We start from the raw sequence: 25,004 nt of genomic DNA, 5'->3' as shown, positions 1-25,004 counted from the left end.
TCCTGCAGGCCATGTCACTGTCAAGTCTGACGAGTCCTCTCCTGCCTGGGATTCCTCCGATGCATCCTTGAGTGTTACGGCTACTGCTGCTGGCGCTGCTGTAGTTGCTGCTGGGAGTCGATCGTCATCCCAGAGGGGAAGTCGGAAGACCACTTGTACTACTTCCAGTAAGCAATTGACTGTCCAACAGTCCTTTGCGAGGAAAATTAAATATCACAGCAGTCATCCTGCTGCAAAGCGGATAACTCAGGCCTTGGCAGCCTGGGTGGTGTTAAACGGGAAAATTAGAGATTTGCTTGAGGTACTGTGTCCCCGGTACCAAATACCATCTAGGTTCCATTTCTCTAGGCAGACCGAGAATGTACACAGACCTCAGAAAAAGAGTCACTAGTGTCCTAAAAAATGCAGTTGTACCCAATGTCCACTTAACCACGGACATGTGGACAAGTGGAGCAGGGCAGACTAAGGACTATATGACTGTGACAGCCCACTGAGTAGATGTATGGCCTCCCACAGCAAGAAAAGAAGCGGCAGCACCAGTAGCAGCATCTCGCAAACGCCATCCCGTTCCTAGGCAGGCTACGCTTTGTATCACCGCTTTCCATAAGAGGCACACAGCTGACAACCTCTTACGGAAACTGAGGAACAGCATCGCAGAATGGCTTCCCCCAATTGGACTCTCCTGGGGATATGTGACATCGGACAACGCCACCAATATTGTGCATGCATTACATGTGGGCAAATTCCAGCATGTCCCATGTTTTACACATACATTGAATTTGGTGGTGCAGAATTTTTTTTAAAATTACAGGGACGTGCAAGAGATGCTGTCGGTGGCCCGAAGAATTGCAGGCCACATTCGGCATTCAGCCACCACGTGCCGAAGACTGGAGCACCAGCAAACACTCCTGAACCTGCCCCGCCATCATCTGAAGCAAGAGGTGCTAACGAGGTGGAATTCAACCCTCTATATGCTTCAGAGGATGGAGGAGCAGCAAAAGGCCATTCAAGCCTATACAGCTATCTACGATATAGGCTAAAGAAGGGGGAATGCACCTGACTCAAGCGCAGTGGAGAATGATTTCAATGTTGTGCAAGGTTCTGCAACCCTTGGAACTTGCCACACGTGAAGTCAGTTCAGACATTCCCCTCATCAGGCTTTTGCAGAAGAAGCTGGAGAGATTGAAGGAGGAGCTAAAAAAGATCGATTCCGCTAGGCATGTGGGATTTGTGGATGGAGCCCTTAATTCGCTTAACCAGGATTCACGGGTGGTCAATCTGTTAAAATCAGAGCACTACATTTTGGCCACCGTGCTTGATCCTAGATTTAAAGCCTACGTTGTATCTCTCTTTCCGGCAGACACAATTCTGCAGAGGTCCAAAGACCTGCAGGTGAGAAAATTGTCAAGTCAAGCAGAACGTGACCCGTCAACAGCTCCTCCTTCACATTTTCCCGCTACTAGGGCTGCGAGGAAAAGGCTAAGAATTCCGATCCCACCCGCTGGCGGTGATGCAGGGCAGTCTGGAGCGAGTGCTGATATCTGGTCCGTACTGAAGGACCTGCCAACGATTACTGACATGTCATCTACTGTCACTGCATATGATTCTGTCACCATTGAAAGAATGGTGGAGGATTATATGAGTGACTGCATCCAAGTAGGCACGTCAGACATTCCGTACGTATACTGGCAGGAAAAAGAGGCAATTTGGAGGCCCTTGCACAAACTGGCTTTATTTTACCTAAGTTGCCCCCCCTCCAGTGTGTACTCCGAAAGAGTGTTTAGTGCAGACGCTCACCTTGTCAGCAATCGGCGTACAAGGTTACTTCCAGAAAATGTGGAGAAGATGATGTTCATCAAAATGAATTATAATCAATTCCTCCATGGAGACATTCACCAGCATGTGCCTCCAGAAAGTACACAGGGACCTGAGATAGTGGATTCCAGTGGGGACGAATTAATAATCTGTGAGGAGGGGGATGTACACAGTGAAAGGGGTGAGGAATCGTACGATTAGGAGGAGGTGGACATCTTGCCTCTGTAGAGCTAGTTTGTGCAAGGAGAGATTGATTGCTTCTTTTTTGGTGGGGGCCCAAACCAACCAGTCATTTCAGTCACAGTCGTGTGGCAGACCCTATCGCTGAAATGATGGGTTTGTTAACGTGTGCATGTCCTGTTTATACAACATAAGGGTGGGTGAGAGGGCCCAAGGACTATTCCATCTTGCACCTCTTTTTTTCCATTTTTCTTTGCATTATGTGATGTTTGGGGACTATATTTTGAAGTGCCATCCTGTCTGACACTGCAGTGTCACTCCTAGATGGGCCAGGTGTTTGTGTCGGCCACTTGGGTCGCTTAGCTTAGTCACACAGCTACCTCATTGCACCTCTTTTTTTCTTTGCATCATGTGCTGTTTGGGGACTATTTTTTTGAAGTGCCATCCTGTCTGACACTGCAGTGCCACTCCTAGATGGGCCAGGTGTTTGTGTCGGCCACTTGGATCGCTTATCTTAGTCATCCAGCAACCTTGGTGCACCTCTTTTTTTCTTTGCATCATGTGCTGTTTGGGGACTATTTTTTGAAGTGCCATCCTGTCTGACACTGCAGTGCCACTCCTAGATGTTTCAGGTGTTTGTGTCGGCCACTTGGGTCGCTTAGCTTAGTCACACAGCGACCTTGGTGCAAATTTTAGGACTAAAAATAATATTGTGAGGTGTGAGGTGTTCAGAATAGACTGGAAATGAGTGGAAATTATGGTTATTGAGGTTAATAATACTATGGGATCAAAATGACCCCCACATTCTATGAGTTAAGCTGTTTTTGAGAGTTTTTTGTAAAAAAAAAACACCCGAATCCTAAACACACCCGAATCCGACAAAAAAATTTCTGGCAGGTTATGCCAAAACGCGTCCGAATCCAAAACACGGCCGCGGAACTGAATCCAAAACCAAAACACCAAAAAAAATGTCCAGTGCACATCACTAGTAAATGTATGTATATAGATCAAACAAACAAGACAGTGCTCATGAAAAAAAATCTTTAGAAGCGGTGCAGGATCCAAAAACACTGGGGTATATTTACTAAAATTCGTAATTTTCCGAAAAAGGTCAAAGATCAATCACGAATGACATCGACAGTGTAAAATTGCAACTTTTTGAATTGATTCCGACTAATTTACTAAGCTGCCGTATTTTGCCTTTTCGGGTTTTCCGATGTCGATGTCCTTCGTGTTTTTTTTATGTTTTTTACGGCAGTGATTAGCAAAACACTGCCGACTTTTTCAAAATGAATCTCGGCCGGATCTGTGTGATCCGTGCTGGGGTTCATTTTTTTTTTAAATAAACACTGTAAAACTTTTTAAAAAATTGCGTGGGGTCCCCCCTCCTAAGCATAACCAGCCTCGGGCTCTTTGAGCCGATCCTGGTTGCAGAAATATGGGATAAAAAATGACAGGGGTTCCCCCATATTTAAGCAACCAGCATCGGGCTCTGCGCCTGGTCCTGGTTCCAAAAATACGGGGGACAAAAAGCGTAGGGGTCCCCCGTATTTTTAAACCAGCACCGGGCTCCACTAGCTGGACAGATAATGCCACAGCCGGGGGTCACTTTTATACAGTGCCCTGCGGCCGTGGCATCAAATATCCAACTAGTCACCCCTGGCCGGGGTACCCCGGGGGAGTGGGGACCCCTTCAATCAAGGGGTCTACCCCCCCCCCAGCCACCCAAGGGCCAGGGGTGAAGTCCAAGGCTGTCCCCCCCATCCAATGGGCTGCGGATGGGGGGCTGATAGCCTTTTTGTAAAAGTGTAAGATATTGTTTTTAGTAGCAGTACTACAAGGCCCAGCAAGCCTCCCCCGCATGCTGGTACTTGGAGAACCACAAGTACCTGCATGCAGCGGAAAAACGGGCCCGCTGGTACCTGTAGTACTACTACTAAAAAAATACCCCAAAAAAGACAATACACACACACCTTGAAAGTAAAGTTTTATTACATCCATCCACACAAACATACATACATACTTACCTTTGTCCATACGCAGGTCGGTCCTCTTGTCCAGTAGAATCCATGGGGTACCTGTTGAATAAATTATACTCACCAAATCCAGTGTAGATGTCTCCTCGGATAATCCATTTGTAATCCAGGTACTTGATAAAAATAAAAAAACGGAGACCCGATCCTCGCACTGAAAGGGGCCCCATGTTTTCACATGGGTCCCCTTTCCCCGAATGCCAGAAACCCACTCTGACTTCTGTCTAAGTGGGTTTCTTCAGCCAATCAGGGAGCGCCACGTTGTGGCACCCTCCTGATCGGCTGTGTGCTCCTGTACTGACTGACAGGCAGCACGCGGCAGTGTTACAATGTAGCGCCTATGCGCTACATTGTAACCAATGGTGGGAACTTTCTGCTCAGCGGTTGACCGAAAGTGACCTCACCGCTGAGCAGAAAGTTCCCACCATTGGTTACAATGGAGCGCATAGGCGCTACATTGTAACACTGCCGCGTGCTGCCTGTCAGTCAGTACAGGAGCACACAGCCGATCAGGAGGGTGCCACAACGTGGCGCTCCCTGATTGGCTGAAGAAACCCACTTAGACAGAAGTCAGAGTGGGTTTCTGGCATTCGGGGAAAGGGGTCCCATGTGAAAACATGGGGCCCCTTTCAGTTCGTTGTCGGGACTCCGGTTTTTTATTTTCTCAAGTACGTGGATTACAAATGGATTTGAAGAGGACCGATCTACACTGGATTTTGTGAGTATAATTTTTTCAACAGGTACCCCATGGATTCTACTGGACAAGAGGACCGACCTGCGTGTGAACATAAGGTAAGTATGTGTATATGTTTGTGTGGATGGATGTATTAAAACTTTACTTTCAAGGTGTGTGTGTTTTGTCATTTTTGGGGTATTTTTTTAGTAGTAGTTCTACAGGTTCCAGTGGCCCAGTTTTTCCGCCGCATGCTGGTACTTGTGGTTCTCCAAGTACCAGCTTGCAGGGGAGGCTTGCTGGGACTTGTAGTACTGCTACTAAAAACAATATCTTACACTTTTACAAAAAGGCTATCAGCCCCCCATCCGCAGCCCATTGGATGGGGGGGACAGCCTCGGGCTTCACCCCTGGCCCTTGGGTGGCTGGGGGGGAAACCCCTTGATTGAAGGGGTTCCCACTCCCCCAGGGTACCCCGGCCAGGGGTGACTAGTTGGATATTTGATGCCACGTCCGCAGGGCACGGTATAAAAGGGACCCCCGGCTTTGGCATTATCTGTCCAGCTAGTGGAGCCCGGTGCTGGTTTTAAAAATACGGGGGACCCCTACGCTTTTTGTCCCCCGTATTTTTGGAACCAGGACCAGGTGCAGAGCCCGATGCTGGTTGCTTAAATATGGGGGAACCCCTGTCACTTTTTCCCCCATATTTCTGCAACCAGAGTCGGCTCAAAGAGCCCGAGGCTGGGTATGCTTAGGAGGGGGGACCCCACGCATTTTTTTTTGGAAAAATTAACACTTTCCCACCCCTTCCCACTGATATACATGCACGGATCTCATGGATCCGTGTATGCCTATCCAATCACGGCTCAAAAAAGCAGGTCTGCTTTTTTTTTAGCACTTTTTTACGAATTGTAATTTTTCACGACAGTGTTTGGCTCTTTTGAGATTTGCACTTTTTAGTAAATGACCGAGTTCTGCTAATTTGCTGGCGTATTTGACCGATAGTGTATTCATTCGTATTTTTTTTCTTGGACTTCCAAAAAAATCCGAATGCCCTCATCACTGCCGAGATTTGAGTTTAGTAAATTACCGAGATGACACTTTGAAGAAAAAACGGCATCTCGGTCAAAATCGGGACCTTAGTAAATATACCCCACTGTGTACATGCTGTGTGAATAAGGTGTATATGAAACGTAAATGCATTCTGTGCTTAGACTTGGGTGCCATCGCCATGATATCTCATTATGGTATGCAAGTATTCCAAAATACGGAAAAATTCGACATCCAAAATACTTCTGGTCCCAAGCATTTTGGATATGGGATACTCAACCTGCGTTGAGCGGGTTCGGTTCTATTTATATGCATATCAAATGTTATAATGTGATGGGTGTCACTCATCTTTTTCTATCCTCAGCCAGTGACTTTGGAGGTCGGTCTCCCATGGACAGGGCAGACGAGACCATAGAGGGCCTGGGTACAGGGGTGTGGCTTAATGTAAGTAGGTGTGGTCATACCACCTTACCAAAAAAACTGTTGCAATGCACTCCACAGGGAGCGCCATTGTGCCCCCCCCCTTTCCCAGCCAGGAGACAATCAAAAAGACTGCTGCTCTTCAGAGGCAGTACCTACCTGCACCCAGCACACATAGGCAGAAGCTCTTGATATGTGGGGAGGCAGCAGCAGACCTAGACCCCCAACAGGCCTCTCCCCCACCCCTGTTGGCGCCACTGCCCATGAGCCACCTCATTTGTGCAAGTCAGCTGTGCTTCTAGTTCCACTGTGTTGAGTAGATGCAGGAGCAGCTACTAGTGGAAGCACCAGGATATGATGCCCTGTAAAGAGTAAAAAACCTTCCCAAACTCTCACACAATCTAAAGTTTGCTGATACTTAAAGCCAGAGGCATATCTAGGGTAGGGCGAGTGGGGCACGTGCCCTGGGCGCCCTGGCAGGCCCAGGAGAGGGGGGCACCGCCGGCGTCCAGGGCATCATGCCCCACTCGCCCCGTTAACCCTAAATGTGAGGGGAGGAGAAAGCGCAGCGTCTCTCCCTCCCCTCACCGCCGCTGGGAGCACTAGCAGCGCTGCCAGCAGCGCTGCCGTGTCCGGTCTCCGGCGCTAGCCAATCAGGGCTTGCGGACCGGCTCCTGATTGGCTGCCGGTCCGCGAGCTCTGATTGGCTAGCGTACCGGCGCCAGATAGCCGCCGGCGTCCGGAGACCTGGAGCGGCGAGGGAAAGGAGAGGCGCTGCGCTCTCCTCCCCTCACAGGTGAGTGATGGGGGGCCGGCGGCGGCACGGGGGGGGGGCCTGGCACTGTGGGGCATTGTATCCAGCACTGTGGTGCACTGTATCCGGCACTGTGGGGCATGTAACTGGCACTGTGGGGCATTGTATCCGGCACTGTGGGGCACTGTATCCGGCACTGTGGGTAACTGTATCTGGCACTGTGGGGCATGTATCTGGCACTGTGGGGCATGTAACTGGCACTGTGGGGCATGTATCTGGCACTGTGGGGCATGTATCTGGCACTGTGGGGCATTGTATCCAGCACTGTGGGGCATTGTATCCGGCACTGTGGGGCATGTAACTGGCACTGTGGGGCATGTATCTGGCACTGTGGGGCATGTAACTGGCACTGTGGGGCATTGTATCCAGCACTGTGGGGCATTGTATCCGGCACTGTGGGGCATTGTATCCGGCACTGTGGGGCACTGTAACTGGCACTGTGGGGCATGTATCTGGCACTGTGGGGCATGTAACTGGCACTGTGGGGCATGTAACTGGCACTGTGGGGCATGTATCTGGCACTATGGGGCATGTAACTGGCACTGTGGGGCATGTAACTGGCACTGTGGGGCAATGTAACTGGCACTGAGTGGGGCAATGTATCCGGCACTGTGGGGCAATGTATCCGGCACTGAGTGGGGCATTATATCCGGCACTGAGTGGGGCATTGTATCCGGCACTGAGTGGGGCATTGTATCCGGCACTGAGTATCCGGCACTGAGTGGAGCATTGTATCTGGCACTGAGTGGGGCATTGTATCCGGCACTGAGTGGGGCATTGTATCCGGCACTGAGTGCGGCACTGAGTGGGGCAATGTAACTGGCACTGAGTGGGGCAATGTAACGGGCACTGAGTGGGGCAATGTAACTGGCACTGAGTGGGGCAATGTAACTGGCACTGAGTGGGGCAATGTAACTGGCACTGAGTGGGGCAATGTAACGGGCACTGAGTGGGGCACTGTAACTGGCACTGAGTGGGGCAATGTAACTGGCACCGTTGGGCATGTATCTGGCACCGTGGGGCATGTATCTGGCACCGTGGGGCATGTATCCGGCACCGTGGGGCAATGTAACCTGCACTGTGGGCCATTTTCAGTGGCCACACCCCTTCTGGAGCGTAGTCACACCCCTTCTGGTGTGTGGCCACGCCCATTTTACGGCGTGCGCGCCTTCAGCGCGCGCACATCCTTCTTTCAGTGTTTTTTTTTTAAGGGGGGGCGCCATTTTCCATCTTGCCCTGGGCTCCAAAAACCCTAGTTACGCCTCTGCTTAAAGCATTGTATTACACTGTATTAGATCTCAGGACATTTACAGAAAATGCTTTTCAGGAGCTCATTCTATCTCAGGTAACTCCCCAACACAAAGGAACAAGGGTAGTGCCGTGTTCCTACACATGTCCCAGGGTTGTGACCAGTGCCTCATTCTAGCCCTGCACCGTGACTCAGTGTTGTATCATTGTCTGGTGTATTCCAAAAAATATTTGATTTCATTTTTAAAGTGACAAGTGTTTGTAATTTTTGATATCTTTAGTTCATTTACAGGTTCATAACAGAGGATTATTTGAACATGTGCAATCCACCATCTCCTAGGCTGCACAGAAGTCCCATAACTGCTCCTAGGTTCATGTCCGTCTCTTCTAAAACTGTTGATCCCAAATTCAAAGAACTCTTTAGACTGATTGACTGGCCGGAGCCGCCATCCACTGTGACACACTATAATCTATCTACCAGCCCCGGACACTGTGATTACCATCTGCTGAATGCACGGGACACGTACAGGATTGGGGAGACGTTGGAGGTGCTCATCACAGCTCGGGACCACCATGGCCGGCCAAAGGAATATGGTGGAGATTACTTCCGAGCCAAGCTGCACTGTCCGGCACTGAAGGCTGGAGTGACTGGACACGTAGAGGACCACGGTAATGGCAGCTATATGGCCACGTTCCTCCTCCCATGGTCAGGGAGAGCAGAGGTGCAAATCCGGCTCATTCACTCCAGTGAGGCAGTGGCAGTTTTAAAGAAGAAGAGGGAGAACCATCCAGAGAAGGTGATACAGAGAAAACAAGAGTGAAAACCTGGCGCCACTGTGGTGCTGGTACAAAAGATTGTGATTAATACATTGGAGATTAGTCAGAGCTTGAGGGAAAAAGGGGGGAAGGGGGGGGGGGGGGTGCCGGACTGCACATCCTATTTTTAATCATAAGAGGTGCTACCATGCTGAGGCGTCTAGTACCATTGCTAGAGTCAGAGCTTAAAAATAAAAAAACAAAAAGGAATTGCGCTCCACTGATAGGCCCTACACACTGGGCGATAATACTCAAAGATATGAACGATCTTGTTCATTAATGAACGAGATACCGTTCATATCTTTGAGTGTGGAGGCACAAGCGATAAACGATGCGCGGCCTCGCGCTCATTCATCGCTGATGCCCCGTCGCCTGTGCATGCAGGCCAATATGGATGATCTCGTTCATATTTGCCTGCACTTCTATGGAGCCGGGTGACGGGGGGAGCGAAGAAACTTGACTCCCCCCGTCACCTCTCCCCCTGCCGCCGGGTTCCCCGTCATCCGTATCCGCCGTAGAGCAGCTCGGTGGCGGACCACTCAATGTGTAGGGCCCTTTACTGTAGCTCAAATATACGTAAATTGCGGTCTGAGCAAGACCAATATAAATTCACATAACTTTTATTATATATAAATATAAAATCATATAAAAATAAAGAACAGGCACACCATATAATTTCTCTCTATCAGATATATACAGTAAAAGTGATTCAAAATAAATAAGTTAATGAGTGGCCACTCTGACTTCTATAAATCTATAACAGTCACTGTTGACCAAGCATAGGCTGATGCAGGGAGGGTTTCCAGTTGCCCCAAAGAAATCCCTTCCCCACTGCCAGGCCAGCAGCCACTACATGAAATATAAAGGGAGGAATGTGTGCATCTGTGGATATGAGTGCTCAATCGTCGTAACAGAGAAAGAATCCGGTAAGTAGCTTACTATGATCATTGGGCCTGCATATGTGTGTTGTCCTGTATTACATACACTGCACTTTGTTTGAGGCAGACTATAGCTTGTTACATGCTAATTATGCATCCTACATGCATGAGTCGGTGACAATTGCTCTGAAATCAAACATTCGGAATCCACTTTCCCCCCAGAAATCCTGCGTTTACTCCTGCATGTGATCCGAATGAATCACAACAGCCCCTTTCTACATACACTCTGTGTAGCGCATGTTCCATTGGGGATTTAGTAATTTTCGTGCATCGGCAGTTACAAAAAAAAACACTTAGCTACAGTACGTGGAAACAGGTAATGCATTCAGATTGTGTCTCAGAATGATGTCCTATTTGTTTTATTCTATAATCAGCATGGCGGGCAAGCGGGGGCCACTGTCAGGTTACAGCAGAGCAGTGGCAAAAGCGGCGGATGGCATGAGTACTTCCGTCTCTCTGTCAGAATGGCCACGCCCAAGACAGTTGTCCTCACAGTACCCCCTTGATGGCGGCCCTGATGGTGCTTAACAATGCCCCATAGACCATAGTAGTGCCCTAGTTCATTTCATGCCACATAGACTGTAGTAGTGCCCTAGTTCATTTTATGCCCCATAGACTGTAGTAGTGCCCTAGTTCATTTCATGGCCCGTAGGCTGTAGTAGTGCCCTAGTTCATTTTATGTCCCGTAGACTGTAGTAGTGCCCTAGTTTATTTTATGCCCCGTAGACTGTAGTAGTGCCTAGTTCATTTTATGCCCCCGTAGACTGTAGTAGTGCCCTAGTTTATTTTATGCCCTATAGACTGTAGTAGTGCCCTAGTTCATTTTATGCCCCATAGACTGTAGTAGTGCCTAGTTCGTTTTATGCCCCCGTAGACTGTAGTAGTGCCCTAGTTCATTTTATGCCGCATAGAAGTACCCTATTACACAGTATACCATACAGTGCCCACAGTTCTTATTATACCACATTGTGTTGCCCTTGGCCCACAATATGCCACATTGTAAAGCTGTCTTTACACGTTATGCCAGACTGTGCCTCCAGTTCACATTATGCCACACAGTGGTCAGGGACCAACCAGCTCCTACCTACCATCCTAATAAATTTTGAGGGGATTTCTCCTTAATTTAGGCACCCTGTCCCTTTATGGGAGAGTCTTAGGGGTATATTTACTAAAGTGTATTTTTGTAGAAGTGGAGATGTTGCCCACGGCAATCAATCAGATTCTACTTTTCATTTAAATAGCACCTTCTAGAAGATAATAGCTAAAATCTAATTGGTTGCTACAGGATTGAAAAGAGAGAGGCATGGACGGAGCAGTGATTTTGTGGCCTGTCTGGCCGACATTGTGAATTAGGGATATCATAGGGGATAATGGTTTGAGATTGCTGATGTTCCGGACTCTGGACTGATGCACTGATTATTGGACTGTCCGGAGCAATCCCTGATGTGTGCATATGATGACATCACTTATGTGTAAATAACAGAGTGTGCTTATAATGAGGTCACTTTTGTGTATGAATACTGTTGGTGTACTTAGAATGAAGTTGCTAGTGTGCAAAGAGTATGTATGTGCGTGTAAAGGAGTTGTGCTACATCCAAATACAGATAATTCATTTATAGATTTATTGTCATACGAAAAAGTGGCCAATCCCCTAAAACAGCTGTTTCCAGGGGATTCATGCAGTTTTTATCATCAGTGCCATTTACCAAGAGATTCCGCAGCACTTATGGAGATATCTACTGTTTGTCCCTCTCTTAAAAGAAGCAAAAGTAGTCACTATTGCTGTCTACTGGAAGTTCAGGGGCAAACATAGGATTTCTAGGCGAGTTTCCAAATGTATTCCACAGTCTCCCACTTCATGAAAAACATTGGAGCAAGTGTGGGAGTCTGCGGGAGTGGTAGAAGAAACTAGTACAGACCCTGGGCATTACTGTAAACCAGGCATGTCAAAATCAAAATCCCAGTATGCAGTATAGTGCCAGTTACACATAATGCCCCCCAGTATAGTGCCATATACACATAATGTCCCCCAGTACAGAGCCAGTTACACGTAATGTCCCCCACTATAGTGCCAGTTACACATAATATCCCCAGTATAGTGCCAGTTACACATAATGTCTCCCAGTATAGTGCCAGTTACACATAATGTCTCCCAGTATAGTGCCATTTACATTTTAATGTCCCCCAGTATAGTATCAATTACACATAATGTCCCCCCAGTACAGTGCCAGTTACACATATTTCCCCCAGTATAGTGCCATTTACACATAATGTCTCCCAGTATAGTGCCATTTACACATAATGTCCACTAGTATATTGCCAGTTACACATAATGTCCCTCAGAATAGTGCCAGTTACACATAATGTCCCCCAGTATAGTGCCATTTCCATTTTAATGTCCCCCAGTATAGTGGCAGTTACATATAATGTCCCCCAAGTACAGTGCCAGTTACACATATTGCCCCCCATATAGTGCCATTTACTCATAATGTCTCCCAGTATAGTGCCATTTACACATAATGTTTCCCAGTATAGCGCCAGTTACACATATTGCCCCCAGTATAGTGCCATTTACACATAATGTCTCCCAGTATAGTGCCATTTATACATAATAACTCCCATTATACAGCCATTTACACATAATGTCCACTAGTATAATGCCACCCAGTTACACATAATGTCCCCCAGTATAGTGCCAGTTACACATAACGTACCCCAGTATAGTGCCAGTTACACATAATGTCCCTAAGTATTGTGGCAGTTACACATAATGTCCCCCAGTGTAGTGCCCGTTACACATAATGTTCCCCAGTACAGTGCCAGTTACACATAATGTCCAACCAGTATAGTGCCAGTTATACATAATGTCCCCCAGTACTGTGCCAGTTACACATAATGTCTCCCAGTACAGTGCCAGTTACACATAATGTCTCCCAGTACAGTGCCAGTTACACATAATGTCTCCCAGTACAGTGCCAGTTACACATGTCTCCCAGTACAGTGCCAGTAACACATACTGTCTCCCAGAACAGTGATTAATACATTGTAGATTAGTCAGAGCTTGAGGGAAAAAGGGAGGAAGGGGGGGGGGACTGGACTGCACATCCTATTTTTTATCATAAGAGGTGCTACCATGCTGAAGCGTCTAGTACCATTGCTAGAGTCAGAGCTTAAAAACAAAAAAACAAAAAGGAATTGCGCTCCACTGATAGGCCCTACACACTGGGCGATAATACTCAAAGATATGAACGATCTTGTTCATTAATGAATGAGATACCGTTCATATCTTTGAGTGTGGAGGCACAAGCGATGAACGATGCGCGGCCTCGCGCTCATTCATCGCTGATGCCCCGTCGCCTGTGCATGCAGGCCAATATGGACGATCTCGTCCATATTTGCCTGTACTTCTATGGAGCCGGGTGACGGGGGGAGCGAAGAAACTTCACTCCCCCCGTCACCTCCCCCCCTGCCGCCGGGTCGCCCGTTGTCCGTATCCGCCGTCGGGCAGCTCGGCGGCGGACCACTCAATGAGTAGGGCCCTTTACTGTAGCTCAAATATACGTAAATTGCCGTCTGAGCAAGACCAATATAAATTCACATAACTTTTATTATATATAAATATAAAATCATATAAAAATAAAGAACAGGCACACCATATAATTTCTCTCTATCAGATATATACAGTAAAAGTGATTCAAAATAAATAAGTTAATGAGTGGCCACTCTGACTTCTATAAATCTATAACAGTCACTGTTGACCAAGCATAGGCTGATGCAGGGAGGGTTTCCAGTTGCCCCAAAGAAATCCCTTCCCCACTGCCTGGCCAGCAGCCACTACATGAAATATAAAGGGAGGAATGTGTGCATCTGTGGATATGAGTGCTCAATCGTCGTAACAGAGAAAGAATCCGGTAAGTAGCTTACTATGATCATTGGGCCTGCATATGTGTGTTGTCCTGTATTACATACACTGCACTTTGTTTGAGGCAGACTATAGCTTGTTACATGCTAATTATGCATCCTACATGCATGAGTCGGTGACAATTGCTCTGAAATCAAACATTCGGAATCCACTTCCTCTCCAGAAATCCTGCGTTTACTCCTGCATGTGATCCGAATGAATCACAACAGCCCCTTTCTACATACACTCTGTGTAGCACATGTTCCATTGGGGATTTAGTAATTTTCGTGCATGGGCAGTTGCAAAAAAAAACACTTAGCTACAGTACGTGGAAACAGGTAATGCATTCAGATTGTGTCTCAGAATGATGTCCTATTTGTTTTATTCTATAATCAGCATGGCGGGCAAGCGGGTCCACTGTCAGGTTACAGCAGAGCAGTGGCAAAAGCGGCGGATGGCATGAGTACTTCCGTCTCTCTGTCAGAATGGCCACGCCCAAGACAGTTGTCCTCACAGTACCCCCTTGATGGCGGCCCTGATTGTGCTTAACAATGCCCCATAGACCATAGTAGTGCCCTAGTTAATTTCATGCCCCATAGACTGTAGTAGTGCCCTAGTTCATTTTATGCCCCATAGACTGTAGTAGTGCCCTAGTTCATTTCATGGCCCTTAGACTGTAGTAGTGCCCTAGTTCATTTTATTCCCCTGTAGAATGTAGTAGTGCCCTAGTTAATTTTATGCCCCCGTAGACTGTAGTAGTGCCCTAGTTCATTTTATGCCCCATATAATGTAGTAGTGCCCTAGTTCAATTTATTCCGCTATAGACCATGGTAGTGCCCTAGTTCATTTTATGCCCCATAGAAGTACCCTATTACACAGTATACCATACAGTGCCCACAGTTCTTATTATACCACGTTGTGTTGCCCTTGGCCCACAATATGCCACATTGTAAAGCTGTCTTTACACGTTATGCCAGACTGTGCCTCCAGTTCACATTATGCCACACAGTGGTCAGGGACCAACCAGCTCCTACCTACCATCCTAATAAATTTTGAGGGGATTTCTCCTTAATTTAGGCACCCTGTCCCTTTATGGGAGAGTCTTAGGGGTATATTTACTAAAGTGTATTTTTGTAGAAGTGGAGATGTTGCCCACGGCAATCAATCAGATTCTACTTTTCATTTAAATAGCACCTTCTAGAAGATAATAGCTAGAATCTGATTGGTTGCTACAGGATTGAAAAGAGAGAGGCATGGACGGAGCAGTGATTTTGTGGCCTGTCTGGCCGACATTGTGAATTAGGGATATCATAGGGGATAAGGGTTTGAGGTTGCTGATGTTCCGGACTCTGGACTGATGCACTGATTATTGGACTGTCCGGAGCAATCCCTGATGTGTGCATATGATGACATCACTTATGTGTAAATAACAGAGTGTGCTTATAGGAGGTCATTCCGAGTTGTTCGCTCGCAAGGCGATTTTAGCAGAGTTGCTCACGCTAAGCCGCCGCCTACTGGGAGTGAATCTTAGCATCTTAAAATTGCGAACGATGTATTCGCAATATTGCGATTACAAACTTCTTAGCAGTTTCAGAGTAGCTTCAGACTTACTCGGCATCTGCGATCAGTTCAGTGCTTGTCGTTCCTGGTTTGACGTCACAAACACACCCAGCGTTCGCCCAGACACTCCCCCGTTTCTCTAGCCACTCCTGCGTTTTTTCCGGAAACGGTAGCGTTTTTTCCCACACGCCCATAAAACGGCCAGTTTCCGCCCAGTAACACCCATTTCCTGTCAATCACACTACGATCGCCTGAGCGATCAAAAAGCCGTGAGTAAAAATACTAACTTCATAGCAAAATTACTTGGCGCAGTCGCAGTGCGGACATTGCGCATGCGCACTAAGCGGAAAATCGCTGCGATGCGATGAAATTTACCGAGTGAACGACTCAGAATGACCACCATAATGAGGTCACTTTTGTGTATGAATACTGTGGCGTATATTTAATAAAATTCGTATTTGTACCGATTTGGAGGGAGATTCATCATGAATGACATCAAATGTGCAATTTTGCAACTTTTTGAATTTTTTACGACTAATTTACTAAGCTGTCGTATTTTACATTTTCGTGTTTTCCGATGTCGATGTCATTCGTATTTTTTGACAGTGTTCTACGGGAGTGAATAGTAAAACACTGCCCACATTAAAACAATAAAACTCAGCCGGACCTGTGAGAACCATGCAGGGTTTCATTGTGCATCTTTAAAAAAATAAAAAATAGTTTAAAGTCGGAAAAAAAAATGCGTGGGGTCCCCCCTCCTAAGCAAAACTAGCCTCGGGCTCTTTGAGCCGGTCCTGGTTGTCAAAATATGGGGAAAAAAATGACTGGGGTTCCCCCATATTTTATCAACCAGCTCTGTGCCTGGTCCTGGTGCAAAAAATACGGGGGACAAAAAGCGTAGGGATCCCCCGTATTTTTTGAACCAGCACCGAGCTCCACTAGCCAGGTACATAATGCCAGAGCCGGGGGACACTTTTATTGTGGTCCTGGCGGCCCTGTCATTACATCTCCAACTAGTCACCCCTGGCCGGGGTACCCTGGAGGAGTGGGAACCCCTTAAATCATGGGGTACCCCCCTCCAGCCACCCAAGGGCCAGGGGTGAAACCCGAGGCTGTCCCCCCCATCCAAGGGCGGCGGATGGGGGGCTGATAGCCAAGTGTAAAAAATCAGAATATTGTTTTTAGTAGCAGTACTACAAGTCCCAGCAAGCCTCCCTCGCAAGCTGGTACTTGGAGAACCACAAGTACCAGCATGCGGTGGAAAACCGGGCCCGCTGGTATCTGTACTACTACTACTACTAAAAAAATACCCCCAAAAAAACAGGACACACACCGTGCCAGTAAAAGTTTATTACATACATGCACACCTCCATACATACATACTTACCTGTGTTCCCACGAGGCTCGGTCCTCTCCTCCATGTACAATCCTCGGGGTACCTGTGGAAAAAATTATACTCACATAATCCAGTGTATCTTCTGTTCTTTGTATAATCCACGTACTTGGCAAAAAAACAAACCGTAAACCCGACCACGCACTGAAAGGGGACCCATGTTTACACATGGGACCCCTTTCCCCGACTGCCAGGACCCCCCCTGACTCCTGTCAAACAGGGTCCCTTCAGCCTCTCATGGAGCGCCACGTCGTGGCACTCTCCTAATTGGCTGTGTGCTCCTGTAGTGTCAGTGAGGCTGCACATGGCAGAGATACAATGTTGCGCCTATGCACTCCATTGTATCCAATGGTGGGAACTTTGCGGTCAGCGGTCAGGTTACATTCGGTCAACCGCTGACCGCAAAGTTGCCACCATTTGACACAAACACTACCGGCAATAGCCAAACACTGCCGTGCAAAAATACAAATTGTAAAAAAAAAGCAGTTTTAAAATAGACCTGCTTTTTTTTTAATCCACGTACTTGACAAAAAATAAAACCGGAAACCTGAACCACGCACTGAAAGGGGTCCCATGTTTACACATGGGACCCCTTTCCCCGACTGCCAGGACCCCCCCTGACTCCTGTCAAAGAGGGTCACTTCTGCCAATCAGGGAGCGCCACCTCGTGGCACTCTCCTGATTGGCTCTGCGCTCCTGTACTGTCAGTGAGGCTGCGCACTGAAGATACAATGTAGCGCATAGGCGCTCCATTATATCCAATGGTGGGAACTTTGACCTCATTCAGTAAATTACGAATTTTAGTAAATATACTCCAATGTTCCCAGTACAGAGCCAGTTACACATAATGTCCTCCACTATAGTGCCAGTTACACATAATATCCCCAGTAGAGTGCTATTTACACATAATGTCTCCCAGTATAGTGCCATTTACACATAATGTCTCCCAGTATACAGCTATTTACACATAATGTCCACTAGTATAATGCTAGTTACACATAATGTCCCTCAGTATAGTGCCAGCTACACATAATGTCCCCCAGTATAGTGCCATTTACGCATAATGTTACGCAGTATAGTGCCAGTTACACATATTGTTTCCCAGTATAGTGTCAGTTACACATAATGCCCCCCAGTATAGTGCCAGTTACACATAATGCACCCAATATAGTGCCAGTTATACATAATGTCTCCCAGTACAGTTCCAGTTACACATGTCTCCCAGTATAGTGCCAGTTATGCATAATGTCCCCCAGTATATTGCCATTTACACATAATGCCCCCCTATATTGCCATTTACACATATTGTTTCCCAGTATAGTGTCAGTTACACACAATGCCCCCCAGTATAGTGCCAGTTATACATAATGCACCCAATATAGTGCCAGTTATACATAATGTCTCCCAGTACAGTGCCAGTTACACATAATGTCTCCTAGTACAGTGCCAGTTACACATAATGTCCCCCAGTATAGTGCCATTTACACATAATGTCCCCCAGTATAGTGCCATTTACACATATTGTTTCCCAGTATAGTGTCAGTTACACATATTGCCCCCCAGTATAGTGCCAGTTACACATAATGCACCCAATATAGTGCCAGTTATACATAATGTCTCCCAGTACAGTTCCAGTTACACATGTCTCCCAGTATAGTGCCAGTTATGCATAATGTCCCCCAGTATATTGCCATTTACACATAATGCCCCCCCTATATTGCCATTTACACATATTGTTTCCCAGTATAGTGTCAGTTACACATAATGCCCCCCAATATAGTGCCAGTTACACATAATGCACCCAATATAGTGCCAGTTATACATAATGTCTCCCAGTGCAGTGCCAGTTACACATGTCTCCCAGTATAGCGCCAGTTATGCATAATGTCCCCCAGTATATTGCCAGTTACACATAATGTCTCCCAGTATAGTGCCATTTACACATAATGTCTCGCAGTAGTCTCCCAGTATAGTGCCAGTTACACGTTATGTTTTCCAGCATAGTGCCAGATACATATAATGTCTCACAGTATACAGCCATTTACACATAATATCCCCCAGTATAATGACAGTTACACATAATGTCCCCCAGTATAGTGCCAGTTACGTATAATCTCCCCAGTATATTGCCATTTACACACATTGTTTCCCAGTATAGTGTCAGTTACACATAATGTCCCCAGTATAGTGCCATTTACACATAATGTCCCCCAGTATAGTGCCATTTACACATATTTTGTTTCCCATTATAGTGTCAGTTACACATAATGTCCCCCAGTATAGTGCCAGTTACACATAATGCACCCAATATAGTGCCAGTTATACATAATGTCTCCCCGTACAGTGCCAGTTACACATGTCTCCCAGTATAGTGGCAGTTATGCATAATGTCTCCCAGTATAGTGCCATTTACACATAATGTCTCCAAGTATAGTGCCAGTTACACATAATGTCTCCCAGCATAGTGCCAGTTACATATAATGTCTCACAGTATACAGCCATTTACACATAATATCCCCCAGTATAATGACAGTTACACATAATGTCCCCCCCGTATAGTGCCAGTTACGTATAATCTCCCCAGTATATTGGCATTTACACATAATGTCCCCATTATAGTGCCAGTTACACATAACGTCCCCAGTATAGTGCCAGTTACACATAATGTCCCCCAGTATAGTGCCCATTGCACATAATGTCCCCCAGTATAGTGCCCATTACACATAATGTCCCCAGTACAGTGCCAGTTACACATACTGTCCCCCAGTACAGTGCCAGTTACACATAATGTCCCCCAGTATATTGCCAGTTACACATAATGTCCTCCAGTACAGTGCCAGTTACACATAATTTCCACCAGTATAGTGCCAGTTACACATAATGTAATATACAGTGCCAGTTACACATAATGTCTCCCAGTATAGTGCCAGTTACACATAATGACCCCAGTAAAGTGCCAGTGACACATAATGCACCCAATATAGTGCCAGTTACACATAATGTCCACCAGTACAGTGCCAGTTACACAGGTCTCCCAGTATAGTGCCAGTTATGCATAATGTCCCCCAGTGTACTGGCAGTTACACTTAATATCCCCCAGTACAGTGCCATTTACACATAATGTCTCCCAATACAGTTGCAGTTACACATAGTGTCTCCCAGCATAGTTCCAGTTACACGTACTGTCTCCCAGCATAGTGCCAGTTACACATAATGTCCCCCAGTATAATGCCAGTTACACATAATGTCCCCCAGTATAGTGCCAGTTACACATAATCTCCGCCAGTATATTGCCATTTACACATAATGTAATGTACAGTGCCAGTTACACATAATGTCTCCCAGTATAGTGTCAGTTACACATAATGCCCCCCCAGTATAGTGCCCATTACACATAATGCACCCAATATAGTGCCAGTTATACATAATGTCTCCCCGTACAGTGCCAGTTACACATGTCTCCCAGTATAGTGGCAGTTATGCATAATGTCCCCCAGTATATTGCCAGTTACACATAATGTCTCCCAGTATAGTTCCATTTACACATAATGTCTCCAAGTATAGTGCCAGTTACACATAATGTCCCCCAGTATAGTGCCAGTTACACATAATGTCCCCCAGTATAGTGTCCATTACACATAATGTCCCCCAGTATAGTGTCCATTACACATAATGTGTTATGCACACCAGTGCCTGCAGGAAAGTACTGGTGTCAGAACTGTTATGCACTCCAGTGCCTGCAGGAATGTACTGGTGTTTGAACTGTTATGCAAAACAAATGGACTCACAGACAGACTGGGGAATATGACATAACGTACACAGAAGGTGATAGGGTAACAAAATACACACAAAGTGAACAGAGAAGCCCAGAGGCTAAGGAACTGGGTATCTCCCTTGTATTAGAACTGCTCAGATGGGAAAAGCAAGATGTTGTGTTTTAATACGTAGAGAACCCGAAATGCTGTTGCTAAGGGCAACAGCAAAACCCTAAAGGGTTACCAACGGGTGTGGCAGTAAACTCCTTGGTCAGAGATGGAATGATAGACACAAGGAGAGTCTCCACAATCCTAATTCTCACTTGCAGTGCACAGGTTCAGCTTACTGCCACTAAACTGACCCCTGACACCTAGCACAGTGAGACAGGATTAGACAGGCAAGTCTTAGAATACAGCCGCAAACTTGCTAAGTTCACAGAGTAGTAACAGAACCCCAGCAAGCTAAACGACTGACTCCAGTCTTACTGCTAGGTCTGGATTGGCAGAGTGTAATACCAAATCCCCAGGCCTATTTGCAGTAAGCAACAAACAAATACAAAGCTACACAGTACTGGCAAACTTTCATGAACTGACTAACCAACAAAGATTCAGCAGCATCTGCTTACCCTGAAAAGAGGCCTTATAAAGCAGATGCTGTCCACGCCCCACTCAGACCTCACAGACTGTGAGCACAAAAACCAGCACCGGATCCCCTGCCGTGCACAGAGCCTATAACCACTGCACAGCAAAAGACCCAAACCGGAGTATCAGCTGCGCTCAGGTTACTCCACTAGCACTTGTCTCCCGGTTGCCATGACGACGTGGCAGCACAGGGCAGGAGACCCTAACAGTACCCCCCCTCTGACGAGGGGTCAAAGAACCCCTACCACCGGGTTTATCGGGGAACTGCGAGAAGAAAGAGCGTATCAGTCTGGGGGCATGAAGATCACAACTGCGCACCCACGACCGCTCCTCCGGGCCATACCCCTTCCAGTGCACCAAAAATGACAGCCGACCCCGAACCACCTTGGAGTCAAGAATCCTTTCAACAACAAACTCCCTCTGGCCACGTATCAGAAGAGGGGAAGGTCTTCCACTGGAAGAAGGATTACTAATCGCCCGTTTTAAAAGGGAACAATGAAATGTTTTATTGATACCCAAAGAACGGGGCAGATCTAACTGAAATGCCACCGGATTGATAACCCTGGTGATTTTATAAGGGCCGATGAACCGGGGGCCTAACTTATGAGATGGCTGTCTCAACTTCAAATTCTTGGTAGACAACCAGACGAAGTCTCCTAATTTGAAGCTGCAGGGTCTTTTCCGCTTATCAAAAACCCTTTTGGTCACTAATGACACAGACACAAGGGCTTTCTTCACTTTCCGCCAAATACCTCTAAGGACCGAAACCACAGAGGAACCACCAGGAGTCCAGGGGGTCAAAAGAATTGGCCTTAGGATGATGCCCATACACACAAAGGAAGGGAGAGATCCCTGTAGCAGAGTGAGCCGCGTTGTTATAGGCAAACTCCGCCATGGACAGATGAGCAACCCAGTCAGTCTGACACTTGGAGACATAACACCTGAGAAACTGCTCCAAGGACTGGTTCACCCTTTCAGTCTGCCCATTAGACTGCGGATGGTAGCCTGACGACAAGCTGACAGAAATCTGGAGATCGGAACAAAATGCCCTCCAGAATTTGGCCACAAACTGGGATCCGCGGTCAGAGACCACATCAAGTGGCAACCCGTGGAGACGCACAACATGCAGCATAAATAATTCAGACAGGCGTCTGGCTGATGGCAGCCCAACCAGTGGAACGAAGTGCGCCATCTTCGAAAACCTGTCAACGACAACCCAGATGGCTGTCATCCCCGAGGATTTGGGCAAGTCCACCACAAAATCCATTGAAATGTGGGTCCATGGCTTAGATGGGATAGAGAGTGGATGTAATGGGCCAACAGGAACCCCTCTAGGAGTCTTATTTCGGGCACAGATATCACATGCCCGAACCCACTGATCCACATCCTTAGCCACCGAGGGCCACCACACCGCCCTAGATAGCAACTCCCGAGTTCTGGCAATACCCGGGTGACCTGCCGACTTCTTGGCATGGAATTCCAGGAACACTCGCTGTCTTAACCTAGGAGGCACAAACAAAAGACCTACCGGAAGGTCTGGAGGAGCCTGCTCCTGTGCTCTAAGGACTAATGATAAGAGGTCCTGGGTAATGCCCACTTTAATACATGATGGGGAAACAATGGGCAACGGCTCCTCGGTGGTCTCCTGGATTGGAGCAAAACTCCGTGAGAGCGCATCAGCCTTGATGTTTTTTGACCCAGGGCGATATGTTATCAAAAAATTAAAGCGAGCAAAAAACAAAGCCCATCGTGCCTGCCTGGCATTGAGACGCTTCGCTGACTCTAAATATGCCAGATTCTTATGGTCAGTGAGAATTGAGACCACAAACTTAGCCCCCTCAAGCCAGTGTCTCCACTCCTCGAGTGCATCCTTAATAGCCAACAATTCCCGGTTACCCACGTCATAATTCATCTCGGCAGGCGAAAATTTACGGGAAAAGTAAGCACAGGGATGAAGGCGATTATCAGACACTCCCATCTGAGAAAGCACTGCCCCAATACCCATCTCAGAGGCATCCACCTCCACCACAAAAGGACGCTCTGGATCTGGGTGTCGCAGCACCTTGGCCGAAACAAATGCCCTTTTGAGACGGGCAAAAGCCGTTTTAGCCTCACAAGACCAGTGAGCAACATCCGCCCCTTTCTTAGTGAGTGCCACCAAGGGCGCCACTATAGACGAAAATCCAGCGATAAATCGTCTATAAAAATTTGCAAAGCCCAGGAAACGCTGAAGCGCCTTCAAACTAGTGGGCTGCACCCAATCCAGGACTGCCTGTACCTTGGAACCCTCCATTTGGAAACCTTCTGGGGAGATAATATATCCTAGAAATGCGATTTGCTGAACTTCAAATTCGCACTTCTCCAACTTCGCCCCAAGCCGGTGGTCTCTGAGTTTCTGGAGGACTAAGCGTACATGCTTCCGATGTTCCTCCAGGGAATGGGAGAAGATTAGGATGTCATCTAAGTATACAACTAAGAATCTATCCAAATATTCCCTGAGCACATCATTCATGAAATCCTGGAAGACTGCCGGGGCATTACAGAGCCCAAAAGGCATCACCAAATATTCATAATGCCCTGAGTGGGTATTAAAGGCAGTCTTCCATTCATCCCCCTCTCTTATTCGGATTAGATTGTACGCACCGCGTAGGTCAATCTTAGAAAAAATGGTGGCAGTACGAAGCTGGTCAAACAAGACCGAAATGAGAGGCAGTGGGTATGAGTTTTTAATCGTGATACGGTTCAATTCCCTGAAGTCGATGCAGGGTCGCAACGAACCGTCCTTTTTACCCACGAAGAAGAACCCCGACCCAACTGGAGACTGTGAAGGTCTGATAAATCCCTTAGCCAAGTTCTCCTGAATGTACTCTGCCATAGCCTAAGTCTCAGGACGTGACAGGGAGTACAACCTGCTCTTGGGAAGCTTAGCATTTGGCAACAAATTAATGGCACAGTCATAGGGGCGATGGGGAGGTAGTACATCTGCAACTTTTTTGGAGAACACGTCCGCAAAATCTGCATAACACCCTGGCAATCCTGGCAAACTTAGCTGCGAGAGCCTGACTGGAAGGCTCAAGCAACTCCTGAAACAATCAGTACCCCAACTAAGAATCTCCCCAGAGACCCAGTCAAATTGAGGATTGTGGGCCCTTAACCAGGGTAACCCCAACACCAATGGGGCAAAAGTACAGACAGTCACATAAAAGGACAATTTTTCAGAGTGTGTGGCTCCAATAAACAAAGAAATCTGGCTAGTGCAAGAGGTAATTTTACCTTGGGATAGTGGTTCCCCGTTTAACCCACAAATCTCAATTTCCGATGCCAAGGGTACTAAGGGAACAGAGTGTTTCAGGGCGAATTGGCGGTCCATAAAAACCCCGTCGGCCCCACTGTCCACAAAGGCCTCAGTCTTGACAGTTTGACCGAGGATCTTCAAGGTCACCGGAATGATAAAAGTCTTCTTGGGAAATTCTGACTTCTGGCCTGACAGGATATTTCCCATCACCCTCAGGCCCTGAAGTTTTCCGGCTTTTCTGGGCATGATACTACCACATGACCTTTATTCCCACAGTACAAACACAACCCCTGCTGTCTCCTCCGCGTCTTCTCACGCGAGGAGAGGCGGGTAGCCCCAATCTGCATAGGCTCCTCAGAAAATTCCTCAGAGTCTGAGGTTCCCTTGGGAAGGAAGGAAATCTCAGTCTCCCTTTCAAGCCTACGCTCTCTCAGCCGTCTATCCACCCGGCTGGATAACTGCATGAGCTGA

At 47.1% G+C, this 25,004-nt stretch overlaps 1 protein-coding gene across 1 annotated transcript in view; it reads left to right on the top strand.

Moving 5' to 3' along the window:
* The window catches only part of LOC134936018 (NXPE family member 3-like), a 108,619-nt gene that overhangs the window by 63,141 nt on the left and 20,474 nt on the right, over window positions 1-25,004 (top strand). Inside the window, exon 2 of the mRNA XM_063930917.1 lies at window positions 8,515-9,030. Within this exon, the coding sequence (XP_063786987.1) occupies window positions 8,551-9,030 (480 nt within the window). The 5' untranslated portion in view covers window positions 8,515-8,550. The remainder of the gene's footprint in view (window positions 1-8,514; window positions 9,031-25,004) is intronic.

The sequence above is a fragment of the Pseudophryne corroboree genome, chromosome 6 (genome assembly GCF_028390025.1).
Source record: "Pseudophryne corroboree isolate aPseCor3 chromosome 6, aPseCor3.hap2, whole genome shotgun sequence".
In the NCBI taxonomy this organism is placed as follows: Eukaryota; Metazoa; Chordata; class Amphibia; order Anura; family Myobatrachidae; genus Pseudophryne; species Pseudophryne corroboree.
Note: the sequence above shows the minus strand (reverse complement) of the source record. Positions and strands in the feature narration are given on the sequence as shown.